Here is a 26,949-nt window from a genome sequence, read left to right as displayed (position 1 = left end):
CTTTATTTAACATTTATATACATAACAAACAGAAAATGTAAATACTGTAAGTTAAAGGATGTAAATTGTATGTATACTGTAATGTTTGCCTGCCTGTCTGTCTTTCTAATTATCTATTTAATTTGTATATAGAATATGTTTTTAGTCGCCGTTTACTTGTTTTTTCGTGGTGGTGTAAGCAGTAATTACACGGTCTGGCCAGCAGGCTGTGCTGCGGCACGTGGTGCGGTTGCCTGGCGACGTATCTATAAAGCCTCCAAACTGATGCCGACGCTGTTGTGAGACTGTGTGGAATAAAAACTGGAAGGTAAGAAGTAAACATTGAACACGAGCGTCTTCATTTCCGTTTAAAAAGAGAAATAACAACTTTATTTAAAAATGTAAACTTGACAGGAAGTGTGTCTAAACCTGTGTTTGTTTATTTGTTTGTCAGAATAAAATGGCGGAAGAGGAAGAGGACACAGCTTCGGTTGAGAAAAACATCAATGAAGGTAGACATTAATAACTCTTATTTAAAGAACTCAGTCATTTCTGAATGTCTGACGTTAGTACGAGGAGTGGGCCTCCACGCGGGGGCGCTATTTTATCAGTTATCCAGCAGCTTTCAATTTCATATACACTAATTAGGCGATCAGAGATGACAGACTTCACCACAGTCACGCAACAAGCATCTTTCGGCATCTGCTGTTAAAGTTACATATTCTCGGTTTAGAGGTAAACTCTCTAATATTAACCTCTGTTTGTGTATCAGACTCTGTGGCGCAACGGTAGCGCGTCTGACTCCAGATCAGAAGGTTGCGTGTTCAAATCACGTCAGGGTCAAATTTATTGGCCAACTCCGTGGGGTGAAGTAAAAAGACTATGAGAGAGAAGATGCTGTATGAGACCTCCAGTGTTCGTTGCCATATCCTGAACATAATTAATATATTCTTATTAACTTGATATGTTCCCCATATGTTTAAAATAGCAGTTATTAAACCCCTTCTAAAAAAAGCGACCCTTGACCCAGATATTTTAGCTAAATACCGACCTATATCTAATCTTCCATGGTTTCTAAAATCTTAGAAAAGGCAGTTGCTAATCAATGATGTGAATATTTGCACATTAATGGCCTGTTTGAAGATTTTCAGTCAGGTTTTAGATTAAACCATAGCACAGAAACAGCACTAGTTAAAGTTAGTAACGATCTTCTCTTGGCTTCAGATAATGGTCTAGTGTCTTTACTTGTCCTGTTAGATCTTAGTGCTGCATTTGACACCATTGATCATAATATTCTACTGCAGAGATTGGAGCAGACTCTTGGTATCACAGGTGCTGCCCTCTGCTGGTTTCAATCATACTTATCTGATGGATTCCAGTTTGTTCATGTTAATGATACAGTTTTTCGAGGCTAACCATATCATATACAGTATATCATCACCATTATTATTGTGCTATAATTAAAAGTCGATATCATTAACTGTATAAACTTGTAACCTGATACAGTTGTTGTGTATCTGCTCCTGGTCTCTCTCTCTCTTCTCTCTCTACCTCATCTCCCTCTTGTTCTTTCTGTCCCCCACCTCTCCACTGTCCCCCATTTTCCTTTCACCCCGACCGGTCGAGGCAGATGACCGCACACCTCTGAGCCTGGTTCTGTCAGAGATTTCTTCTTCTGTTAAGAGGGAGTTTTTTCTCTCCACTGATGCCTAGTGTTTGCTCATTGTGTGAACTGTTGTGTTTCTCTGCTCTCCTTGATGTTGTCTATGTACAGACCTGAGATAATGTATGTTGTGATTTGGCACTATACAAATACAATTGAATTGAATTGAATTGAATAACCTTTTCCAAACCATATCAAATAATTTTTTATGATAAAGGAAGTATTTGTCTCTGTAAGTCTGTCTTTATGCCTGTTTTTAAGTCTTTGATAAATTTAACTAATTGTTGTCGTGTCCAATACATCCTGTTATCCTGTTGTAAGTATGAACTGAAGAATCACATTTGTATGCCACATATAATATATAATGATAATAAAGCTTTCCTATGGTTCCTAATTCCTTAATCTGTTTCCTCCTTCCCAGCATTTGACGCTAAACCCTCAGTGCAGCAGCAGCAGCAGCAGCAGCAGCAGCAGCAGCAGCAGCAGCAGCAGCAGCAGCAGCAGCAGCAGCAGCAGCTCTCTGCAGACACATACTACAAATACGAGGATCTGACCTCCAGACCATTTGTCACACTCGGCTCTGAAATCCCAGAAAACCTCCTGCACCTCTCGTATCCTTCTTTGGACAAAAAAATCCTTCCATCTCTGCCACCTTATATATGTAATTAAGTTTATTATAATATAAGAATAAATATTGGAATATTTTGTCATTATTTAAACATTTTAAAGAACATTTTAACACCTTATTTCATAACTCTGATCTCACACACAAGAGCATAGGATAAAATGTACTATTTACAGACAATAATATATTACAAAATATTAATCTGCATTGTCACATACAGATATTTAACATTTAAAACTGTTGTATTTTTATCACGTCTCGTCACACTCCACATGCAGTACCTCCATGCTCCACCAGGGGGTCTGTCACATCTTGGGAACTGCCTTAGAGTCAAAATGCAAAATTATTTTTAATTTGGGAGAAATTATTATTTTACACTTAATTTATTATAAGTGTACGATCACCTGATTGTATGAAATGTTGTTTTTCATGACCCCAGAATTTTAATATTTAATATTTATAATAAGAAATATTATTATAGGCTTATAGTTGCTCAAAATTAAAGCACTATATTCTGATATTTCACAGAATTTCAAAATAAAAATGTTTATTTTTAAATGGGACCATATAGAAGTTGCAATAAAAATTATGTATGATGCAAAACTAATCTCTAAATAAGAACACTTACAGAAATAAAATTACAAATTGATTGTATTGTATAGGTGGAGGGCCACATGAAATTGATTGAGGGGCCGCAATTGGCCCACAGACCCTGAGTTTGAGACCTCTGATGTACATACAATAAACACACTAGATAAATGTCCTGTCAGACGTTGATCCTTGATTGGACTGACCTGCGTGCAGCCACTCGTTCGGTTACGACAGTCGCCGTCGAGCGAACCTGCAGCTTCTGGACGACAGAACTCTGATCTTCATCGCGGGAAACCTGCTGGTGCTGCTCGACGTCGTCACCGCCGAGCACAAGTACCTGCGCTCCTGCGGTGGAGGAGGAATCGGTGCAATCACGGTAATAAAAAAAATAACAAAAAAAACAGCTGAGAAAATCCAGGGATGCAGGCTCCCCCTGGTGGCGAGATAATTTCATTTTCGCTCACTTTCTCCGTTCATGTTTATTTCAATAATGGAAATGTACCAGGAACGAGTGCAGTTTTTTATGCGACCAAATTACATTTTATTTTGTCCACGTAAAGTAAAAAGTATAAAAAATATTCTTAAAGCTGCAGTACATAACATTTTTTTTTTTTTTTTTTTTAAATGTTCTTTATATTATTAATAATGCGTTTGTTTTATTCATCTTAGACAGAAATTGTGTTAAAAAAAATCAGGTTCTATCAGGCAAAACTATCAGACCTGAGCGAGGGAGCGTTTGTGTGTATACAGCAGCAGCGCAGAGGCGGTTTTATGAGCAGTAGAATTCACTTCTGAAACCTTTCATGGACGTTTCTTTGTGTTTTCGGTTCCTGTTGCAGAACAAACTCTTATTTTGAAGCCTCAAGATTTTTGCAAATTTTACCGGCACCGTGTGACAGTTTTGTATAACCTATTGGACAATATCGGCTGTCAATCACACTGCTGTCCACTCATATGTGTCTTTTATTTATCGTCTTTTTTCCTCTAAATGTGAATGTAATTTACAAAACTGACAATATATTCTATTGAAGAAGAAGAAGCTTAACTAGTGATTGAAACACTGCCACTATAGTCGCCCCCTGGTGGATAACTGCTATTAAATCCTGCTACCTGGTCTTCACTATTCAAACCGGAAGATTCCGTTCATTCTTGCGTGAGGAAGTCGAGAAATGTTTAACTTTAATTTGACTTTTATTGACGTAAGAATCAAACACATTTTCACAAGTTATTTTGGCAACAGGTGGAGTCACCCCCTGGTGGCCAAATGCTATATAAATCCTACTATTTTGGCCTCTCTTTTTAAACCAGAAAATGACGTAAGTTTTTTTTTTTAAATTGAGAGTCACCATTTCAGTTGTACTTTATCTGTGTAAATGTTGTGTCTGTCCTGACATAAAACCATTGAATCACTTCCTGTGTGCAGTGCAGGAAATATCATTTTAGCGTGCAGTTACCTAAAAGTACACCATTTATTTAGGAAATGTATTGGAGTAAAATGAAACGTTGCTAGAAATATAAATAACAAAGTAGAGATTGTGACTGACACCGTTTAAAAACGTTCTTTTTGTGTACGTCAAGGTTCATCCGAGCCGAGAGTTCTTTGTCGCAGCGGAGAAGGGAAAGCAGCCAAACATCCTCGTTTACGAATATCCATCGCTACGACTTTATCGCATCCTCCGAGGTAAATATTTTTAAACTCAAACTCTCCAGTGTTTGTTTGGTGATGATGTTTATAACCAGCGTGGGTTTTTCCGTAGGTGGGACAGCGCAGGCGTTCAGCTCTGTGCAGTTTAACCACGACGGGAGCGTGCTCGCCAGTGTGGGCGGAGCCCCGGACTACATGCTGACGCTGTGGAACTGGAGGCGGGAGGAGGTCGTGCTCAGGTGCAAGGCCATCTCCCAGGAGGTCTACAGAGTCAGCTTCTCCCCGTACAACCCGGGTCTGCTCACGTCGTCGGGGTCCGGTCACATCAAGTAAATGTCCCGAGTCATCGTTAAACCCCTTATACTAAAGAAGCACTCATTAAAGTGATAATTAAGGTTTTTTTTAAGTGCGGTTATAAGATTTACTGACACATATACGGTTTGCGCCACCTGCTGGGCCACTGTGCCGAGAACCAGGCTGCAAAGTGAGGTTTGCAAACGCTTTAATCTCCTGCACCAAAGTCCATAGAGAAAATCAGCGTTTTTAGCTCATGGGAGACACAGCAGTTTCTAATCTACTGCTGCCTTATTTGTAAAGATTGTGTAATTAATGTAAATTCAAACGAAGGATTTCAAACAGTAAAGTCACAATATAACACATTTGGACTTAATAATGGAGGCAGCAGTGGATGAACAGCCCGTTTGCTGTGTCTTAAAATCGTTGATTTTCTCTATGGGCTTTGGTGTGAGGGAAGTGAGTGATTTACAAAATGACTTTTTCTGTAGGAGAAGTCTTTCTAACTACAAGATAAAGCAATGAACACATTCTTAGGGAAGTGTAGACTAAACCGATGTGGATTTGAGGCTCAGTTGGTGAACTTCCTGCTGAATATGTGAACTATGCCTTTAATAGTGACAACACTGTTTGTAAAAAAATGTAACTGGGTAAAAAAATAACTTCCGAGTTTCTTATTACTTTCAAATTATCACCAATAAAACTCACTTACATTGATATCGAGTATGTATGAGCTGCCCTTTTTTACAGGTTCTGGAAAATTGCCAGCACATTCACTGGTCTTAAACTACAAGGACATGTGGGACATTTTGGAATCACTCCGGCGACAGATATTGACGGATACATGGAACTTCCCGATGGAAAGGTAGGAAAAAAAAAGGTGTTCCAAAACACACACTAGTGCAAGTTTTGGAACACCTTGCGCTAGTGTGTGTATCATGTCAGATGTTAGTGGATCAACATGGCAGCGAATGCTGTGATGGTAGCCATTATGTAGTGAACAATGAAGCCAGCGGGTGGCAGCAGAGGTCAGGTGGTGTCTTTAATGCTTTGGTCACATCAGACACAAATTTTTCGAACGTACAAAGTTGATGCACAGATGCGAGTAGACGTGAGAACTGTTAATATTTGTGTTGACATGCATGTTAAAAGTCCGACTGTAGTCAGACTAAGACAACAATGTGGTTTTCTTAATGTCCTGTAAATGCGTTAGTTTGACTGAAATTGAGCTAGTCTTAGTCGGACTAACATACCTGGATAATGTGATTCATAGTCCTATTACTCCTGCATGTATATGCATAGTCAGACTGGAGTCAGACTTGCCGTTCTGCTCATGCACCAAAATTTCCTCCCTGGTGAAGAAGACGACGTATAAACTGCGGTACTATTTCCTCCTCCGCACGTATACTTGGACTCACAAGTTGTCCAATTGCCCAGACCACGGCCTTAGTCCGATTAAACTGTGCATGTAAACAAACGTGCTGAGTGTTGGTGTTTGTTTGGTTGTGTCAGGTGGTGTCTGGGACAGAGTGGGGAAACTTGCTGCTCTGGGACGGAAACACTATTAAGGCAGAGATTTGCAGAAGAGATGGGCGGAGCTGCCACACAGGGGCGGTCCAGCCTTTCGTCCTGGATGACGGACAGCTGATGACGATCGGCTCTGACGGAGTGGTGCGGGTGAGACTCTTTTTATATAACTCCATATACATACTTTACTTCCTGTGATTTCATGGTAAGATATTTGCAGTTTAACAGACGTACCTAATAAAGTGGCTCGTGTATTTCTCTAACTCCAGGCCTGGGACTTTGAGAGCATCCATGTCGCCGACGGTAACGGCGACAGCGGCCGGTTTGAGGTGGAGCCCATGAACGAGATGGTGGTCGGACGCAACGTGAGCCTCTCGTCTGTGGTGAAGAGTCCACAGACCGACGCCTTCATCTGGTTTGCTCAGGTCAGTGCACGGGAAGAGAACTCGTGGAACCCCTGTGTGATGCAGATACAGACCCAGTCCTGATTCCTGTCTTTGTCCTGTAGGATTCCAACGGAGCAATCTGGAAACTGGATCTGTCGTTCACCAACACGGAAAGTTCCCTACACTGACACTGACACTATATTACACATTAGACACTAAAGGCTTGAAGGTCCCTCATACAACCTTACTACAAAAACCCTGAACTATCCCTTTAAACTCCTGTGTTTTCATGTATTCATTGTATTGTCTGTGTCTGCACAGACTCCTGATCCGGAGTGTTTGTTTTCATTCCACGCCGGAGCCATCAAAGGTCTGGACGTGTCACAGAAATCACATCTGATGGCCACGACCGCTCCAGACCGTGAGATACACACACACACACACACTCATTTATTCTCACACACACTCACACACACCAACACACACACATGTTGGACATTCATGACTTCAGGGGACATTGCATTGACTTACATTCATTTCCTGGAGACTTACTCTAACCTTAACCACAATTACTACTGGCCTATTCATAATCCTAATCCTAACCCTAACCTCAACCTAACCTTAAAACATATCTTCACCTTAAAATGTAGTCATTTACGTTGTGGGGACTAGACTTTTGTCCCCACAAGGAAGACAAGTCCCCATAATGTAACTGTGTAAACAGTTTTAGGTCCCCACAACATTAGTAATACCCGCACACACACACACACACACACACTCACACTCACACTCACACACACTCACAGTGTGTTTGTCTTTGATCTCCAGGTTCAGTCAGAGTTTTTGATTTCCTGTCAAAAACTGAAGTGACCACGAGTCGTTTCAATCAGGGAGGAACCGCCCTCATCTGGGCTCCGCCTTTGGTAAGAGCTTTGACAATGAGTCATAGATGATGATGATGATGATGATGGGGATGATGATGGTGTTAATGAAGATGATAATGGTGATGATGAAGGTGACGAAGGTGATGAAGATGATGGTGATGGTGGTGATGGTGATGATGGTGAAGATGATGAAGGTGATGAAGATGATGGTGTTGGTGGTGATGGTGACCTGTCTGTAGGTGAAGGAGAGTGGAGGTTTACTGGTGACGGGTTTTGAGGACGGCGTGGTGCGTGTGCTGGAGCTCTACAGCGCTCAGAGGCGTCACATGCTCAGTGGGCGTAACCCCAGAGGAGACGCGAGGCTCCGCCTCCTACAGGCCTTCAAACCGCACACTGCTGCCGTGACCGCTCTGGCATTCGACCGACACGGAGACATCTTAGCCTCAGGGGTACGACGTTTAACAACATTATTATTAATATAAATAATATATATCTAAAGTAGTAGAAGAGGAAAAACAAGACACATCTGTTTTAATAAAATTTAAAAATATGTTTATCTCACCATTATTCAGCCATTTTCAACAGCAAACTGAAGTTTGTGCCAAGTTTGTAAAACACCAACTCCCCCCATTCAAAAGTCCATAGAGAAAATCAACGATTTCACATCACAGCACACAGGAGTTGTTGATCCACTGCTATCTCCATCAGTAAATTCAAATGTGTTATTTTATGACTTCTGTGTCTGAAAATCTTTTGTTCAGATTTCACTAAGTGACATAAACTGGCCACACGAGGCAGCAGTAGACAGCAGCTGCTGTGTCCCTGTGAGCTAAAATCGCTGATTTTTTCTATGGGGTTTGGTGCAGAACAGTGAACCCTTTACAATCTTCAGTTTTCAGTCAGTTTGTAAGATTGTCTTAATAGAATTTATTAAACCATTTTTAGAACATTAAAAGTTCTCTTTTTAAATTTTAAAATGATTTTTCATTGAACAAACATATTGGTGTCATCTGCATATGTAATGATAAAGGTAAATGTACATTAAACAACAGCGATGAAGAAATGTGTGATTTAACTTAAGAGATCAGTGCTGTATTCCCCATGTGTGTTTTTATTTTACTTACTTTGTTGCTGCTGTTTCTCTCACCGCGTCTACGGCTCAGAGCTCCGACTGCACCGTCTTCTTCTTCACTGTCGGGGAAACCTACAGTCCCATCGGCTTCGTTCATGTTCCCGGGCCGGTGCAGGAGCTGCAGTGGTCGCCTCGCTCCCACGTACGTATGGTGGCTAACTCACTTTTCCACGACAAGTATCTCTGTGAAGGTAGAGTGAGCACATGAGTACAGTCGATCACCAACAATCAATCAGGCCATTTGTTGTCACCCAGAGTGAGAGCACACTGCTCGTCCTGTGTCAGAGTGGTCATGTGGTCGAGGTGCACAGTCCAGATCCAAAGGCTCAGAACCCGACCAAGACCTTCCAGCTGCTGGATCTGCCGAGAAGATCCTTCAGGTTCAGGAGCATCAAGTCACGAATCAAGGTCTGGTGCTTTTGTTTGTTTGTCTTTCCAGAGTATTTCTGACTATTCTTCAAGTACCACCAGAGGAAGCTCGCGTACCACTGGTGGTACGCCAGGGAGATTTTCGGGGTTTGAAATCCTTCATGGATTCACCCAGGAGACACAAACTTAGCGAACATGGCAGCAGCAGAGCAGCAGCTCCTGTCTCTCCACAAGCTAAAAACACTGGTTTTCTCTATGGACTTTGGTGTGGAAGAATGGAAGAATAGACTTTTTTGTGTTTCAGAGAGAAGAGGAAATAACAAGACGTAAAGCTGTGACGGAGGAGGAGAAGAAAGAGAGAGAGAAGCGGTTACAGCAAACGGAGCGAGAGGAGGAGGATGAAGATGAAGAGTTACCACCCATTTACATCCCTGACCCTCCAAGTCCTCTCTACTGTGGTTTCTATTCTCAGCCTGGACACTTCTGGCTCTCAATGGTGCGCGCAGGGAAACTTGTGAAGAGACACTCAGACAAATCTAAAAGTAAGACATTTAAAGGACGTGGTTTCCTCTCCAACATTATGTTTTGGTTTCTGCAGGGAGGTTTTGACTCTGGTTTCCTGTATCACTGCAAATTCCCTGAGGAGCAGGACGAGGATCTGGATCAGGCGTCACATGAGCCCTTTGACTTCCTGTCCGTTCACGACACAGACGATGACCCCGTTCTTTCTGTCACCTTCAGGTACTTCAACCAACACAAGCGAACTGTCAGATAGCTGCTTTAGCATTATGACATTCTGCACGTTAGTCCGACTAAAATACAGCTAATCTATGTTGGACTAACATACCTGGATTATGTGATTCATAGTCCGATTACTCCTGCTTGTATACACTTAGTCTGACTGGAGTCGGACTCCACAGTGCCCTCACGTGTTGAATCACAGTTGTGTTACCTCTGTGGTGTTGTCGCAGCACCAACAGGCAGCTGCTGCTCTGCGGCACGCACTCCGGCGTCGTCCGAGTTTACCCGCTGCAGCCGGACGACCCCGGCCTCTTGTCCATGCGGGCGCACTGGGCCCTCAACGTCCACGACAACCAGTACGGACACCTGCGTCACATTCGCTGTAGCCATGACGACCGCTTTGTGCTGACAGCGGGGGACGACGGGAACATCTTCTCCTTCAGTCTGCTTCCTCCTGAGGAGCTGCAGAGGAGCCTGCAGAGCACGAGGGCCGAGGTTCCTCCTCCGAGGGTGAGTTTTCCTCCACATTTCATGTGTTCATGTCTTCATGTGTTCATGTTTGTGAAATCAAACTATAAAGTTCACATGTTTTTGCTCAAACAGGTTGGTCTTGAAAACGAAGTGTTGGCTCAGGACATCGAGGATCCAGCGGCTGACAGGTGATCTCTGATCCTCGCCTCTTGTTTTTCTCTCGTGTCATCGTCTCTTCGTCTCTTCGTCTCATCGTCTCTTCGTCCCTTCCAGCATAGAGACGGCGAAGCAGAACCTGGAGACGAGTCGTCTGCAGCGAGAGGCGGAGCTGAAGCTCACGGCGAAGAGGAAGAAGCTGGCCGAGCTTCAGAGGACGTACAAGCAGCTGCTGACGGACAACCAGAGGCTGTCCGAGCACGTCCGCCTCACGCCCGAGGTCACACAACACACTCCCTAACCCCTTACCCTGTCCTTAACCATGACTGAGCCTAAAACCAGGTCTTAGGATCAGACAAATGTCCTCACAAATATACACATAATATAGTTCTTGAACCTTACCTTAACGCTAAACCAACCTAATTCTAACCCTAAAACCAGGTCTTAAGTCTGAAAAAGCCCTTAAAGTTGTGACTCAAGCTTTGGTCCTCACAAAGATGCACACACAAGAACACACACACACACACTCCCATATTCCTATCCATTTTCAGACTTGCATTGACGTCCATTCATGTGGACGCTCAACACAAGAAAAACCAAAACACTCAAGTTTTCAGAATACCTGCCTACATATGGACAAGGTTTTGGGTTAGAAACTTAGATATTATCTTATATTTGTTATATTATCTTAACCTTTTGACCTGTGTGTGTGTGTGTGTGTGCGTGTAGGAGCTGCAGCTGGACTCGTGTTTTCAGGAACAGGCAGAACTGGAAAAGTCCAGGCAGATACTGGAGGTCAGAAAACAGCTGAGCTGGGAGGACGAGCGCAGTCGTGTCGCTCTGAGCAAAATACAGGAGTGGTACTGACACACACACACACACACACACACACAGATATAAAATGATCTTATTTAAGATTCTTCACTTCAAATCTTCATATTCTATGTAACATGTTTGTGAAATGACACTATTTTGGAACCTTTTTTTTTGGTCAGTTTAGTCACTTTATATAACGTTGTTACCACCTTTTTGTTACATCTTCAGAAACATTAGTTTTATGTGACATCTGTAACATGATTTTGTATTTTCTGATCTTTTGGTCAAATCTCTTACTTTTTGAATCTCTTTTTTATGCTAACCTCAGTATTTTTGGCCACATTGATATAAAAATCTGTACTAGTCAGTTGAATATGCATGAAAACAGTTCTATGACATAAAGAAGCGTATGTAAAGCCAGAGACCCAAACACTCTCACAGGTTCTGGGATTCTCTGGAGGACAACGCGGTCTCCGTGGTCGGCGTCCGCAGCGACCACAGCGTCTCCACTTACCTCCTGCAAACACTCACCGAGCCGCAGACGCCGCCTGATCACGTGACCGCGTCCACGCAACCTGGCGCAGACGGTGACGCTGCAGCCGAGCGCAGGAGACACAGAGGAGGAGCTGCAGGCGACAGCAGCCGCACTGCAGGTAAACACACACACACACACGCGCGCTGATGAATGACCTGTTGACCCCTGTATGTGTGTGTGTGTGTTGTCCAGAGGAGGAGGCGCTGCGGCCCCGGGTGGCTCGACCAGCGGGGATCAAACTGGGTGATCGTCAAGAGGAGAAGCTGCGAAAAGCTGCAGAGAAAGCGGAGCAAGCTCGAGCCAAGATAGAGAAGAGGAAGCAGGAATGGACTCAACTGTGAGTTTCTCTCCATCTGAAAACATGGCTGCCAGCAGGAACTCAAGGACAAAACTGACTTTAGCCACTTCAGAAAAGGCTGACGTCATAAAATCTACATCACCTTAAGTCTACAACTACTTAATAATATTCTTTGCAGCATTATATCACGTCTAAAAAAGCAAAGTTTGAGAGCTTCTAGAGAAAATCAGTGTTTTTAACTCACGTTGACTCCGGAGCTTCTGGTCCACTGCTGCCTCGTGTGGAGACTTTGGGTCACGTATGTTCATCCAAACACAGAAGTGACAAAATAACACATTTGAACTCAGTGATGGAGGAAACAGTGGATCATCAACCCCTGTGGCTGTGATGTAAAAACCGCTGCTTTTCTCTCTGGGGTTTTGAATGAGGGAGTGATTGTTTTCCAAAACAAAGTTATGTTTTCAGGTTGTCTAACAGTGAGATAGACTTGGCAGCCATGTTTGTCTGTCATTGTTGTTGTTGCCTTAGTTACGCAGAGAAGCCTGATGAGGACTACGAGGACCCGCAGGCCGCACGGGCCATCCGAGACGCCCGGGACAACGTCGGAGACTTGGCGCTGAGGACAGAGACCGAGCGCACGGTGCCCGAACACCTGAGGACCAACACGGAGAGGAAGAGAGCGGAGATTAACGTCCTGGAGAAAAACGTACTCACAGCTGAACACTCACAAAAACCACACATGGACTGTTGAACATGAGGTTTCTGGATGTTATCATACTGATAAACAGCCTTCTCTGTCAATACACAGGGGTTTTTAAAAAGTTCACTCTCTTGGATGTTATCAGTGGAAACAGGAGCTGCTGGTCCTCTGCTGCCTCCTGTGGTCAGTTTGTGTCACTGACGAAGGTTTTCAAACACAGAAGTGACAAAATAAGACATTTGAACTTAGTGATGGAGGCAGCAGTGGATCAACAACTCCTGTGTGTGTGATGAAAAATCAGAGATTTTCTCTGTGGGGTTTGGTGCAGGGAGAGTGAGCGGTTTACAAACAGACAGAAACATCAGTTTCTTTTTTTTTAGAATATTTTATTTTTCAGTTTTCAATTTCAAGATATACATGAAAACACACAACACGAAACCCCTTCCCCAACCCACCCACAAACTGGAAAGAGAGAGAGGGAGGAAAAAATAAATAGACAAATAAAATTAAAAAATAATGAAAATAATATTAGTAATAATGATATAAAATTAATTAATTAAAAAAAAAAAAAAAAAAATACACTGTCGAGAGGCAAGGAAGACAACAGTATGCACTGACAACAAAGAGCTTGCAAAAAACTACAACCCGTCCACCATAGAAGCTGGCAATGTGTCCATATATGCTAAATAGGGCTGCCACATCTCTGTAAAAGTATTATAGTCATTCCTGAGTGTATATGTAATTTTTTCAAGTGGAGCACAGCTATTAATTTCTGAAACCCATCTTCCTATAGAAAGCTGGGAGTCAGACTTCCACGTGATAGCAATGCACTTCCTGGCAACGCACAAGGCCAGTGAGAGGAACCTCTTTTGAGCTTTTCTTAATCGTGCATTAATATTTGTAGTATCTCCTAATAAGCAGGTTTGAGGATCTAATGGGAGATGTAGTCCTAGGAGTTTTGTCATGATGCCAGAGAAATCATGCCAGAATGTGTTAAGTTTTGTGCATAACCAAGTGCAGTGTAGGAATGAACCCTCTTCTATACTACATCTAAAGCACAGGTTGGATATCTCAGGTTTATATTTATGTAATTTCTGTGGCGTAAGATAGGTTTGATGAAGAAAGTTATAATAAGTCAGCCTGTATCTAGAATTAAGAGTGGCAGTTAGACTTTTTTGACACAATTCAGCCCAGAGCTCTGTACCCATTGTCACACCCAAGTCAGACTCCCATTTCTCCCTTGATTTATGTAAACCTGGTTTTGGAGCATCATCCATCAAGAGGGAGTAGACTTTTGCAATAAGACGGGGTGCGTTACCCTCCTGAAGCAGTTTTTCCAGATCGCTGAGCATGGGTAGAAACATCAGTTTCCTGTTGCTAAAGTTTGTCTGACAGTGAGATAAAGTGCAGAATAATATGTTTATGATATTTAATCATGAGGTGGGACTTCCCACTGTTCACAGAATTATCCCATTTTCTGTGTTTCTTGCATCTTGATTGTCTCACCGTCTCCGTTCGTCCTCTCAGATCCGGGACAAACAGACAGAGATGAACGGACGCATCGTGGCGTTGCGGGACACCAAGGTCCGCCTGGTTTCCAGGTTACAGGCTCAGGCCGAGCAGCTCCACGACGTCCAGCAGCGTCTGGCGGTTCACCTGCGCCGCCCTCCCCCCGTCCTGCCGATGGTACGACCTGAGGAAACACCTGAGAGGAGGCTGCAGTTTGACAGCAGCACACTGGAGAGATACAGAGTCCTCAGGGAACAGAGGTGAGATATCAAATCATTCCTGAAGCACACAGGGAGCCAGAGCAGGAACTTTAATCCAGCATATCTTCATTTTTTATCTCCAACTTTAGCAGATTAAAGTTCATGCAGCAGGAGGAAGAGGGAACGACACGTTTGTTGGAGCAGTTGGAGAAAGAGAGAGATGTTCAGGATAGAGGAGGAAACCTCCATCCCTCACTTTCATCAGGAAAAATAGAAGAAGATGAGGAAGAAGAGGAGGAGGAGCTGAATGAGTTGGAGGCGGAGCTCCACAGGGAGGAGGAGATTAGACTCCTCTACGAGCAGGACTCGCTGCTGGAGCAGGTTTCTGAACTTCATCACACCACGACTCACACATACTCAGTGCTGTCCTATAATCTATATTATAATACTGTAATATATACTGCATAAAGTGTTTTCTTCACTTCATCTCACTGTTAGACTGACTTCTGTGAGTGAAAACTGCCGTTTCGTAACCGCACACTCGCTCACACCAAAGCCCACAGAAAATCATCGATTTAAGCCGGTGGGTGACGCAGGAGCTGCTTGTCCACTGCTGCCTCGTGTGGTCAGGTTTTTGTCACTGAGGTCAATCTGAATGAAGGAAATGAAGGATTTTAAACACAGAATTCATAAAATAAAACATCTGAATGTACTGATGGAGGCAGCAGTGGATCGACAACTCCTGTGTGCTGTGATGCTAAAATCCATGATTTTCTCTATGGGCTTTGGTGCAGGACAGAAACAGCGAGATAAAGTGTTAAACATGTTCCTATGACACTGTAGACGTAAACTGGCGGAGATTTTAATAGGTGAGATTCTTGGAGTTCACGCTGGCAGCCATGTTTTTAGCATGTGCAGTACCTCATACAACCACACTGTGTCTGAAACGATCAGATGGAGCGTTCGGTGCGACGTTTCGACGCCGAGCTGCTGCTGCTGCGTCACCACAAGCTGCACCTGGACTGGCAGCTGAAGACGTCCGACCTGCGCCATATCACGCTCTGCCAGGAGCTGCTGCTGCTCATGGAGTTTGAGAGGAGGGAGAGCGGCCTGCAGGGGGCGCTGGACAGACTCGTCAGGGAGGAGAAGAGCATCGCGGTACGTTCAACCGTTTAATAACCAAATATATGACATTATTTCATTCAGGATGGCCGACTTCCTGTTGAGTTGAGGCCGTGGTCCCTATGGACTTCTTTGTTCATCTTGGGATGTACCATCTTCCCACCAAGTTTCGTGAAATTCAGCGCAAATGAATTTGGGTTTACTCCATCCCTGTTTCACCTTAGGGGGCGCTATAGAGCCTCGGTGCAACGCACGGGTCTGAGCACTATGACAATATCGCACCTGACCTCCATGCCAAGTTTCAAGACTTTTTATTCACGTTAACCTACTCAAAAATGACCGGAAATCCACAGAATAATTTGAATAATCTATTAATTTGGGGGGGTTTTCGGCAGGAAGTTGCCACACTTCGGGTTTTCAGCATAGACTGGCCATTCTTGACAAGTCAGATGAGAAGCGGACTTTTAAAATATTAGTCTGTGTGAGTTTGACTGAAACAGTCATAAAATAAACGTCTCAAAGTCAAACTAACATAACCCAGATTAGGGGATTGGGAGGATGCCAAAATTCAAAATGGTCGACTTCCTGTCGGTTCGAGGCCGTGGTCTCCATGGACCTTTTTGTTCGTCCTGGGCTGTACCATTGTAGCGACAGTTTTCCTATAAAAGGTCGCTAAGAGGCTTAGGTGGGCTCCAGGCAGTTACGTGTCATTCAATCGAATCCAAGTCCAGTGATGTTTATTGTTTGACGATTTATTCTTGGTTGTATGATGATTTATTCTTGGTTATTTGACGATTTGACGGTAAACAGAAAATATAAATCAGGAACGCCACTAACCCCCTTTCTCTCTTACCCCCCGCCGATCCGAGTGCCCAGGTGTATAGATTAAACCACACCCATGTGTCAATCAAAAACGGAAGTGACATGACCAAAAAACAGTATGAGTGACCTTTCAAAATAAACAATAAACAAACAGACCAAATATGCATTTTGGCCCCTACAATTCCGGCCCCTAATTATTATGTTTCAAATAATAATTACAATTTCGACATAATCAACATAGTATATAAATATATTTTCTTGATCTTCTTTCTTCATTATTTGTAATCCAATATACGTTCTCTAAGGAAAGAGTGATTCGTCAAAGTCAAGTGTTCAGGAACAAAGTCAAGGGGTCAAAAGTCAGTTTGGGTCAGTCAATGATCCTCTGCCTCCAATAGTAGGCAGACTTTGTTGATGGGCCTGGTCAGAAATCCGGTCTTTGACTTGATCCGAAGCTGACGTACAAGTCCCTTTTTGTCCATAATGGTCTCCACAATCCTTCCAGTCAACCAGGAGTTGCGAGGCGCAGAGTCATCCACAATGACGACGATGTCTCCTGGTGTGAAGTTGCGTCTTATGTTGGACCATTTCTGTCGTTCTTGTAGTTGGGGAAGATATTCCTTAATCCACCTTTTCCAAAATAAGTCAGACATATATTGAACTTGCCTCCATCTGCGGCGAGCATATAGGTCTTCCTTCTGAAACTGTCCTGGTGGCAGGGATGGCGTAGTTTTGAGAAGCAGAAGGTGATTTGGTGTGAGTGCTTCAAGGTCGTTGGGATCTGTAGAAGCCTTTGTGATTGGACGACTGTTGAGAATAGCTTCAGCTTCACATAGGACTGTGTGGAGTCCCTCCTCATCTAGACTTTGCACATTTAGTGTTGAGTTGAGAACCTTCCGCACTGATCTGATTAATCTTTCCCACACACCTCCATGGTGTGAGCCAGCAGGGGGATTGAATATCCAGTTTATTCCCCTTTGAAGCAGTATGTTATGGATCTGACCTTGATTCCATCCTTCAATAGCTTCCTTCAACTCGCGCTGTGCTCCCACAAAATTGGTTCCATTGTCTGATCGTAGTTCTTTTACTTGGCCTCGTCTGGCTATGAAGCGCCGAAGGGCATGGATGAAAGAGTCTGTGTCAAGCGATGAGGCCATTTCAAGGTGAATTGCTCTTGTAGCCAAACAGGTGAAAATAACACCATATCGCTTCACGACACTTCTGCCACGCTTCACTCCAAAGGGTCCAAAGTAATCGACTCCAACGTTTGTGAATGGTGGTTCATCTGGAGAGACTCTATCCAGGGGTAGATCAGCCATATGCTGTTGTCCAGGAGTAGCAGTTATACGCCGACAAACAACACATTTAGACAGGCTTTTCCTGATCAATACTGTGGCACCAGGAATCCAATATTTCTGACGCAGTCTGGATAACATATGGTTGCGACCACCATGTCCCACCTCTCCATGAATATGTCGTAGAATGAGGTCAGCAATGTGAAAGTCTTTGGCCAGAATGACAGGATGTTTCATTTCTTCTGGCATTGCTGCTCTGCTTAGGCGACCACCAACTCTTAACACATCTTTGTCCAGAATGGGGTTGAGTTTATGAATGTGGCTTGTCCTTTTAACATTCATTCCTTTTTTCAGATTTGAGATTTCATCTCCAAATCTCTTCTTTTGGCAGAAGCGGATTATCTCAATCTCTGCGTTCTCCAATTCACCGATTGTGAGACGGATTTCATGGGTGTCAAGATTTCCTTGCAACGAGAGAACACCACTTGCTGTTTTCCTCTTCCTGATTCGTTGCAGAAGCAGTCCTTTGATTCGGAGCATCCATGCTACTGCCCTTTTCAACTGATTCCAGGATGAGAAGTAATGGATGAAGTTGGTTGTTGGATCCACTACTTCAGGTTTTATTTGAGCAGCATTTACAGTTATGCTCTTGACTTCAGAGTCCTTTGGTGAAATTGCATCCCATCCATCAGGGTTCTGAGGCCACTCTTCCTGAGGACCAAGAAGAAACGGAGGTCCGTACACCCACATTTCCTTCTTTAGGAAAGCTTGGACTTCCAGACCTCTGGAAGCCATGTCTGCTGGATTGTCATTTGTGTTGACGTACCTCCACTGATGTTCATCTGAGGCTTTGGCAATTTCAGTCACTCTGTTAGCCACGAATGTTCGAAATCGTGTGGTCCTGTTCTTTATGTACTTGAGCACAGAGGTGCTATCAGTCCAAAATGTAGATTCTGCTAGTTCCATCTGCAGCTCTTTTCTCAATAATGTGTCCATTCTGCTCGCCATGGTAGCAGCAGTCAACTCCATGCGAGGGATAGTGACTGGCTTCAAAGGAGCCACTCTGGCCTTTCCCATCACAAATGCACAATGCGTTTGTCCATGGTTGTCATGCAGTAACAAATAACTCACAGTTCCATAACCATCCTGACATGCATCAGCAAAATGGTGTAGCTGGGCAGATGTTACCTCTCCGAAGTTTGTAGGTTTGAAGCATCTGTTGACTTTGAAGTTTTCCAGGTTATGGAGTTCCTGAATCCAGCTCATCCATTCTTGCACAATAGAGTCTGGTATCACATCATCCCAACCAGTCTTTTCCCGACACAATTCCTGCAGGATCCTTTTTGCAGTCAGGACTACTGGTGCCAACATGCCAAGGGGATCATATACAGAACTGACAGTCGACAAAATCCCTCGTCTTGTGAGTGGTCTGTCTTTGAGGATGATTTTGAACTTGAAGACGTCAGACTGAACACACCATTGTACACCTAACATCCTCTCAACAGGTAGTTTGTCATGGTCCAAATCCAGATCCTTCATTTCTTTTGCTCTTTCCGTTTCAGGTATGGCAGCCAATACATGACGACTATTGCTTATCCACTTGGTGAGTACAAAGCCTCCCTTGAAGCAAATGGCTTTTAACTCGTGAAAGAGAGCTATTGCGTCCTCTTCTGAAGCTGCTGAAGCGAGGCAGTCATCCACATAAAAGTTGTTCAAGATGGTGTTGATAGCTTGTGGGCTGAACTGGCCAGTGTTGTCTTCAGCACATTTCCTCAGGGCAAAATTTGCACAACTTGGAGATGATGTTGCTCCAAATAAATGCACCGTCATTCTGTATTCCACCATGTTCTGACTGTAATCTCCATCAGGCCACCAGACGAACCGTAGCAGGTCCCTATCTTCATTTGGTACTTGCACTTGGAGGAACATTGCTTCGATATCCGCAGCGATGATAACAGGTTCTTTACGGAATCTAGCTATGACTCCAATCAAGGTGCTGGTGAGGTCTGGTCCCTGTAAGAGCTGAGAGTTCAGTGAAACTCCTCGATATGTTGCTCCACAGTCGAACACCACTCGAAGTTTTTTCTTTTGTGGATGCAAAACTCCATGGTGTGGTAGATACCATTTTCTGCCATCACTACGTTCCAAGATTCCTTCTGGTACTTTCTCCGCATAGCCCTTGGATATCATGTCAGACATGAAGTTGGTGTACTCCAAGTGATAGCATGGATCTCTCTGGAAACGCCTTTTTAAGTTTAGTGCCCTCTGTTCAGCGCAGTTCTTATTGTCAGGCAAGCAGATTTCCCTGTCCTTCAATGGTAAACCAAAGCAGTAATGTCCATTAACTAGCTTTGCAGATGTTGATACCAAATCCAAGAACTGCTGATCTTCTTTTGAAGGCTCTTGGTCATCTTTGACACACTCAGGAAAGTCAATCTTGAACTGCTGCTCCCACTGCTCATCAAGTGCAACAACTGATATCCTGTTAACCCTGATCTCTGACTGCTCCTGAGCATAATCATCTTTTCCTCCCAGAGGTCCGTTAACTGTCCAGCCGAGCATTGTTTCGACGGCATACGGTCCATCTCCCACACTCCGGATGACTTAAAGTGGTTCCAGAGCCTTTGGTACATCGGAGCCAATCAACAACTCAATCTCACAGTCCAGTTCAGGTAAGTGAATATTCTTCAAATGATGCCACTGATTGATGTCATTTTGATGTGGGATGTTTCCTTTATGCACAGGCATGGTCTTCTGAGTGTACACACATGGGAGATCACAGAAATCAGTGCCATGAAGTCCTGTAACCTCTAGGCCTGAAACAATGCTGGTTTCAACGACCTTCTTTTGACCCATTGTTCTCAGAAGAATATTAGATTTTCTTCCCTGGAGATTTAGCTTAGTCATTAGCCCCAATGTGCAAAATGACGCAGTGCTTCCCGGGTCAAGGAATGCATATGTATGCACTGTTGTGTTCCCCTTCTTGGCCTTTACTTTCACAGGCACTATTGAGAGTTTGCAATTGTCTTCACCGGCCCCAGTAAGACCACTTGTCTGTACCGAGGCTATGGCTCTGATGTCAGCTTCTTCTTTTGTTTGAGCTTGATGTTTGTCCATTTCAAATCTCCTTTGGTGGATATGCAGCATCTGAGGATGCTTCAAATTGCATATGTTGCAGCTGAGTCGCTTCCTGCAGTCCTTGCTCATGTGTCCTATCTGCAAACAACCAAAGCAGGCTCCATTTTCTTTAAGGAAAGTGATTTTCTCATGATGTGCTTTCTTTTCCAATAGGAAACACACCTCCAAAGCATGTCCACCTCCACAGAACAAACACCTTTTTACAGCCGGCCAACTCTCCATTTTCCTCGGTCCATTTCCATTTTTCTCATGTGCAACTGTCACAGTGGTTGCAAATGTACTTCCTTTGATTCTTGGATGAGGTGGTTTTGACATAAAACTTCTTCCATCCTTGCTTGGTGTTGGAGTGTCTCTGATGTCTCCAAATACTGGATCAGTTGCAATCCTCACCTGTTTTTCAAGGTAATTGACCAGATCCCTGAAGGTAGCCCTTTGTTTGTACCTTTCCTGAAAATCACATGCCACAGATCTCCATTTATCCCTCAGTCGATATGGCAGCTTCTTAATTATAATTAGCAGGTTAGCTGACATGTTGAGCTCTTGCATGTTGTTGAGATCTTCCATGGCATTGCAACATCCTCTTAGAAACAGAGTGTATGCTTGTAGTGTTTTTGTGTCATCTGGTTTAATTGACGCCCATGAAAGAGCCTTCTCCATGTAGGCTGTAGCAATTTTATGCTCGTTGCCAAAGTGCTCCTGCAGTAAAGATTTTGCCTTCCTGAATCCTCTGTCTGCTGTCATATGAAGGCAGCTCCTCACCATTTCTCTTGGTTGTGCTTCTGTATATTGTTCCAGATAATAAAGACAATCTGTGGGGTTTGGGTTCTTGCTTTCAATGTTGTGTTCAAAGGATTTTATGAATGTTTGAAATTGAAGTGGGTCACCATAAAAACGACAAATCTCCTTCTTGGGCATTAAAGAGAGAGACTGTTGTTGGACCATTAATGCAGTGATGTCATTTTGCTTTTCCATGATGCTAAGCATGTTGCTCTGTTCACCATTGTTAGGAGCAGGCAATGTGGCTGGTATTGTAACATGTGCATCCATAGTTAATGTATTTGACTGAACTGTCACTGGCACTGTGGGGAGAGATTGGGTTTGAGTACTGTCTCCGTCAGCAGTGGCAGTCATTTGTGTTTTCTTTTCATGTTGTTTTTTCTCCATATACGAGTTCACACCATCCGACACTCTTGATCTGTGGCTGCACACACCAGATCTACTTGAGGCTCCAAGAATCTTCATTTTTGCCATTGTAGCAGCAAGGTTTCCATCCAGCTCCAGTTGCTCTTTTTTCCTCCTTAGCTGCTCCTCTTGTGCTTCTATGGCATGTTTATCTTTTAGCATTTGTTGTTTTACAATAAGAGCAGCCATTTCAGCCTCAGCCTTGATGCATGCAGATGAGGTGGTGGAAAATCTTGAGCATGAAAAATGTGATTTGTGACTCCTGTTGGTAACATTTGACACACTGTCACTTGGTTTAATTTCATCCTGCATGTCAGATATTGCTTTATTCTGTTGAGAAGGAATGGCAGTTGGAACATCAGAGTGTGGTATATCTTCCATTAATTCAACAGGTGCAACAGGTGCCTCTTCTTCAGGTGGAATGGGAGAGTTGACTGATTGTGCAGCAAACACATCTGCAGTCACATTTCTTGCTTGCTGAAAGTGTCTTTCAGTCTCAGAGAGCCATGTTTTTACATCATCAGTGAAGTCTGTGTTGTGTTTTATTATGCGTCCAAACCACTCATTTTGTGTTACCTTTTCCTCTTTGGGAAGTAAAACAATCACTGACTCATGTGCTGCCTTTGCATTTTCATCCAGTTGTTTGAGTTCATTCAGTTTGAATTGCACTTTCTTTGCATTTTCATCATTTTTCATGAGCTCTTTAATTTCGCGTGAGAGTGCTTTCATTTTTGTCACATTAGATTGACGTTGCTTTTGAAGAGTTTCCATTTTGCAAGCCAGCGCTTTGGCTGTAAGCTGGACCGTTCTCTTCTCCGTATTTTCCATTTCATTTGCGTCACTCATTATGTGAACTTTCAACGTGCACAATTCACCAAAGCACTGAGCAACAGACACAATGCAATCCGTAATGACATTGCTTCAGCCACAATGCGATTTTCAACACAACAGCACAGCACGGCGGCCACTGCTCACCACACAGTCAAATCAGCCCAAACAATTGCCGATCGCGACAAACGAAGCACGCGCAACACAAGCCCAAACAAACAGTCCCCAATGGACAAAACGGCAGCCTCTCCAAACTGTGTTCAACTTCAAACAAATACACAGGAGGATCAACCAACATACCGTTTCCGATGGCTGTGATGCGCTGCTGTCACTTATGTCTCTGATCCAAGGCGTCCGCGGAAAAGAGTCCAATGTGTTGCATAGTTCGTTCAGTGCAAAACATCGAGATCCAAGCGGTAAGAGCAACGTTGAATTCCGTCCATGCCGTGGTGTTTATGGATTGATTTTCTGTTTACTAATTGTAGCGACAGTTTTCCTATAAAAGGTCGCTAAGAGGCTTAGGTGGGCTCCAGGCAGTTACGCGTCATTCAATCGAATCCAAGTCCAGTGATGTTTATTGTTTGACGATTTATTCTTGGTTGTATGATGATTTATTCTTGGTTATTTGACGATTTGACGGTAAACAGAAAATATAAATCAGGAACGCCACTAACCCCCTTTCTCTCTTACCCCCCGCCGATCCGAGTGCCCAGGTGTATAGATTAAACCACACCCATGTGTCAATCAAAAACGGAAGTGACATGACCAAAAAACAGTATGAGTGACCTTTCAAAATAAACAATAAACAAACAGACCAAATATGCATTTTGGCCCCTACAACCATCTTCCCACCAAGTTTCGTGAAATTCCGCACAACTTCATCAGTGTTAGTTTGACTGAAACTGTCGTAAAATAACTTCTCAAAGTCAAACTAACATAAGCCAGATTATGGGATTGGGGGTTGAATTACTGTCGCATGTTTATGTGTCAAACTGGAAAAGAAGCTGTGGACAAACAGTAGAGGACAGATGTCTTCATGTTGGCCAGATCTGTTTGTTATAAAGACACAAAATGGCGTCTGAAACTAGCTAAACAGCTAAAAAGGGGACACAAACTTCTCTGGTCCTCACGTGTGTCTCTACTTGTCTCTCCGTCCTGACCAAAGTCCCGCGTGGACGAGTGTGACGAGCAGCTGCGGCTGAAGCAGAGAGACGTGGTGAAGCTGCAGGAGAGACAAGCGGCCGTGGTCGCCGCCTTCCAGGCGTCGCTGGGTCAGAGCGGGAAGTTTGAAGCTTCTCTCGTCACAATCTTCAGGAAGAACGTGACACGAGTGAAGACGCGCGAGCACAGAGGGAGCCATGGTGAGGACAGGTGTGTGTGCGCGCGTGTGTGTGTGCGTGCGTGAGGCCTTCATGACCCCAGAGTGTGTTTGCAGATGAAGACGAGGACAGCGATGAAGACTCTGATGAGGATGAGGACGACGACGACAGCGGCTCAGAGGACAACGCACTGCAAAGTAAACACAACAGACACGTCACAATAAACACAAACAGGAACAAGTCAATTATTACAGCGTGTGTGTCTGTGTGTGTGCGTGTGCGCGCGTCAGACTGTGACTCACAGTTGTACGAGAACACGCTGAAGCTGCGCGAGCGTCGCGTGGACGTGGAGACGCTGCTGCAGGAGGAGAAGAGGAGAGCGGACGCTCTGAAGGAGGAGCGAGACGTCCTCGTCAAGAAGGTCAAAATTCAGATTATCACAGATTTTTACCAAACTGTCAAAAAAAGTCAACGAGAGAAAATGAACATTATAGCTATAGTAGACTAGATTAGAAATGACTAGATTATATTAGACTAGACTATACTGGATTCGATTTGAGTAGAAAAGACTTGATTGAATTAGATTAGGGTTGACTCGAGTAGATTAGGTTACGTTTAGAATACATTCGATTAGATTAGATTACAAGAGACTATATTAGATTTGAGTTGAATGGAGTAGGCTAGATTGGATTAGGTTAAAAGAGACAAGATTAGATTAGAGTGGGCTGGATTTGATTTGAGTAGAATAGACTAGATTATTAAATCAATTTATATTATATTAGACTAGATTAGATTTGAGTAGAATAGATTGGATTTTATATTTTGTAGATTAGGTTTGACCAATGTAGACTAGACTAGGTTACATTAGATCAGATTATATTAGACTAGATTACATTAATCCAACAGCAGTAACTTCTTTGTATTAGCAGAAAAAAGTTCAGAGGTAAAAAACAAACAAATATAAAATATAAATAGTTTGACACTCATTTCAGGTGTTTTTTTAGTTTGTGAATCCAAAATGCAGATTAAATCCGGCTGATGTTTCTTTTCTTCTGCAGCAGAGAACAGTGAAGCTCAGTGTGACGGCGGCAGAAAACGACCTGGAGTTAATCCACAGAGAGAAGCAGCAGAAGATGAACGAGCTGGACGTGGTGGTTCCTCTGAGACTGCACCAGGTCAACACACACACACGCGCACACGCACACACACACACACACACTAAACCTTTCAGCCCCGACATTCAAAATCCCATAGATTATACAAAGACACATACAGTATTTTCCCCGTCTGCTTCACAGATTGAGTTCATCTCAGACGACTCTCTGCCGTCAGACCTGAGCGAGGTGTTGGTCGTGGACCGGACGGAACTGGACCGACTTCAGCGCCGCATCGAGCAGCTTCACCTGGAGAAGAACCAGCAGAGAGAAGCTAAGCTGCAGGTCCGCCGAGACCACGGCCGCTTGATCCACGACTGCAGGGACCTGAAGGCTGAGATACGCGGTAAACACCACACGGGGCTCTCACGGGCCCTTGAAATCCTTGAATGTTTTTGAAAACTGCCCTAAATAGACAGGGGTCATTGAACGTTTGTGAATGTGTGTGTGTCAGAGCTGGAGGAGCAGTGTGACACTCTGATGATGAGGAAGTTCGGGAGGTTACTGGATCTGGAGGCTCTGCAGACGCTGACGGGGAACAGAGAGCTGGAGGAGCTGAAGCAGCAGAAGGTTCTTCAGGAGACTCAGTGGACCACGGAGATAAAAGAGTGGGACGTACGTCCTGTCTGTCTGTCTGTGTCTGTCTGTCTGTCTGTCCATGTGTGTTCACATGTGTGTTTGACGTTTTTCTTGCCTCTTCAGGTGAAGGTAGAGGCGTCACATGACGCTCTGATGGAAGTGACCAAGCACAACACAGAACTTCTCGCCAGGAAGAAAAACCTCGTTGACGAGAACACGGAGCTGAAGCGTAAACTCGACACCAGGCAGAAAAACTCTGTAATTTCTTTTTCCTATTCTGATGTCATCAAATAACAAGAGATTAGTTTTTTACCTGGATGATGTTTGTTTGTTTTTGGCATCCAGGGGGCGCCGTTCCAGGACCACAGGAGACGTGTGGACCAGGAGGAGACCTGTCGGCTTCAGACTCTGGTGAAGAAGCAGTCGGATCAGGCCGAGGTCATCAGGAGAGAGATTCACTTCCTGTCACGTAAAGGAGGCCACGTCGTTGCCCCCAGTCAGGCGCCGCTGCCCCCACTCCCCCCCGCGTCCACCACCACAGGCCACACCCACACCAGTAACCACAGACCAGGCCACACCCACACCAGTAACCACAGACCAGTGCGTCCATTCAAACTGGCTCAAGTGTATAAGTCACACAAGTAGAGTTGATGTTTTCCAGTTATTTATTATACATGTTTTCTTATTATTAAAGATTAAAAGATGCTGTTTTGGTCTTGACGGTGTTAATTCATCAAGTCTTTTTTGGGGGGTGTTTGTAAGTAAAAAGAGTAAAAACACCAGGAAAAAAACACTTAACAAAAGGCTCACCTAATAACATCTATGTCAGATTAAGTCTAAGATATTTTAAGGCGAGGTTCATCACTTTTTCTCGCTGCTAACTCCGACTTTTCTCACAGGAACTGTTGTTTTTGTAGCTTTGTAAACCACTCCATCTCCCACACCAACGTCCATAGAGAAAATCAGTGATTTCACATCACAGCACACAG

At 43.8% G+C, this 26,949-nt stretch overlaps 1 protein-coding gene and 1 non-coding gene across 3 annotated transcripts; both read left to right on the top strand.

Moving 5' to 3' along the window:
• The first annotated feature begins 216 nt into the window (after window positions 1–216).
• Window positions 217–26,678, top strand: LOC131446103 (cilia- and flagella-associated protein 44). 2 transcript variants are annotated; one of them, XM_058617102.1, is made up of 35 exons: window positions 217–307; window positions 434–491; window positions 2,064–2,253; window positions 3,072–3,234; window positions 4,437–4,539; window positions 4,616–4,832; window positions 5,548–5,662; window positions 6,310–6,474; window positions 6,594–6,749; window positions 6,833–6,880; window positions 7,032–7,131; window positions 7,539–7,633; window positions 7,834–8,043; window positions 8,758–8,868; window positions 8,982–9,134; window positions 9,400–9,591; window positions 9,694–9,836; window positions 10,067–10,346; window positions 10,440–10,495; window positions 10,581–10,743; window positions 11,193–11,323; window positions 11,721–11,932; window positions 12,007–12,151; window positions 12,641–12,818; window positions 14,340–14,581; window positions 14,674–14,902; window positions 15,476–15,679; window positions 24,074–24,269; window positions 24,344–24,424; window positions 24,518–24,648; window positions 25,286–25,402; window positions 25,526–25,727; window positions 25,836–25,996; window positions 26,084–26,218; window positions 26,306–26,678. In XM_058617102.1, the coding sequence occupies exons 2-35, from the start codon at window positions 440–442 to the stop codon at window positions 26,603–26,605; spliced, it is 5,376 nt and encodes a 1,791-aa protein (XP_058473085.1). In that variant the 5' UTR covers window positions 217–307; window positions 434–439; the 3' UTR covers window positions 26,606–26,678. The 2 variants fall into 2 exon arrangements, with proteins under 2 accessions (XP_058473085.1, XP_058473084.1); XM_058617101.1 differs by having other exon boundaries at window positions 14,671–14,902.
• On the top strand, window positions 751–822 carry trnaw-cca (transfer RNA tryptophan (anticodon CCA)). The gene has a single exon. It is a non-coding gene; the product is annotated as a tRNA-Trp (tRNA).
• Window positions 26,679–26,949: the final 271 nt, after the last annotated feature.

Source organism: Solea solea, chromosome 19 (genome assembly GCF_958295425.1).
Source record: "Solea solea chromosome 19, fSolSol10.1, whole genome shotgun sequence".
Taxonomy (NCBI): domain Eukaryota; kingdom Metazoa; phylum Chordata; class Actinopteri; order Pleuronectiformes; family Soleidae; genus Solea; species Solea solea.
Note: the sequence above shows the minus strand (reverse complement) of the source record. Positions and strands in the feature narration are given on the sequence as shown.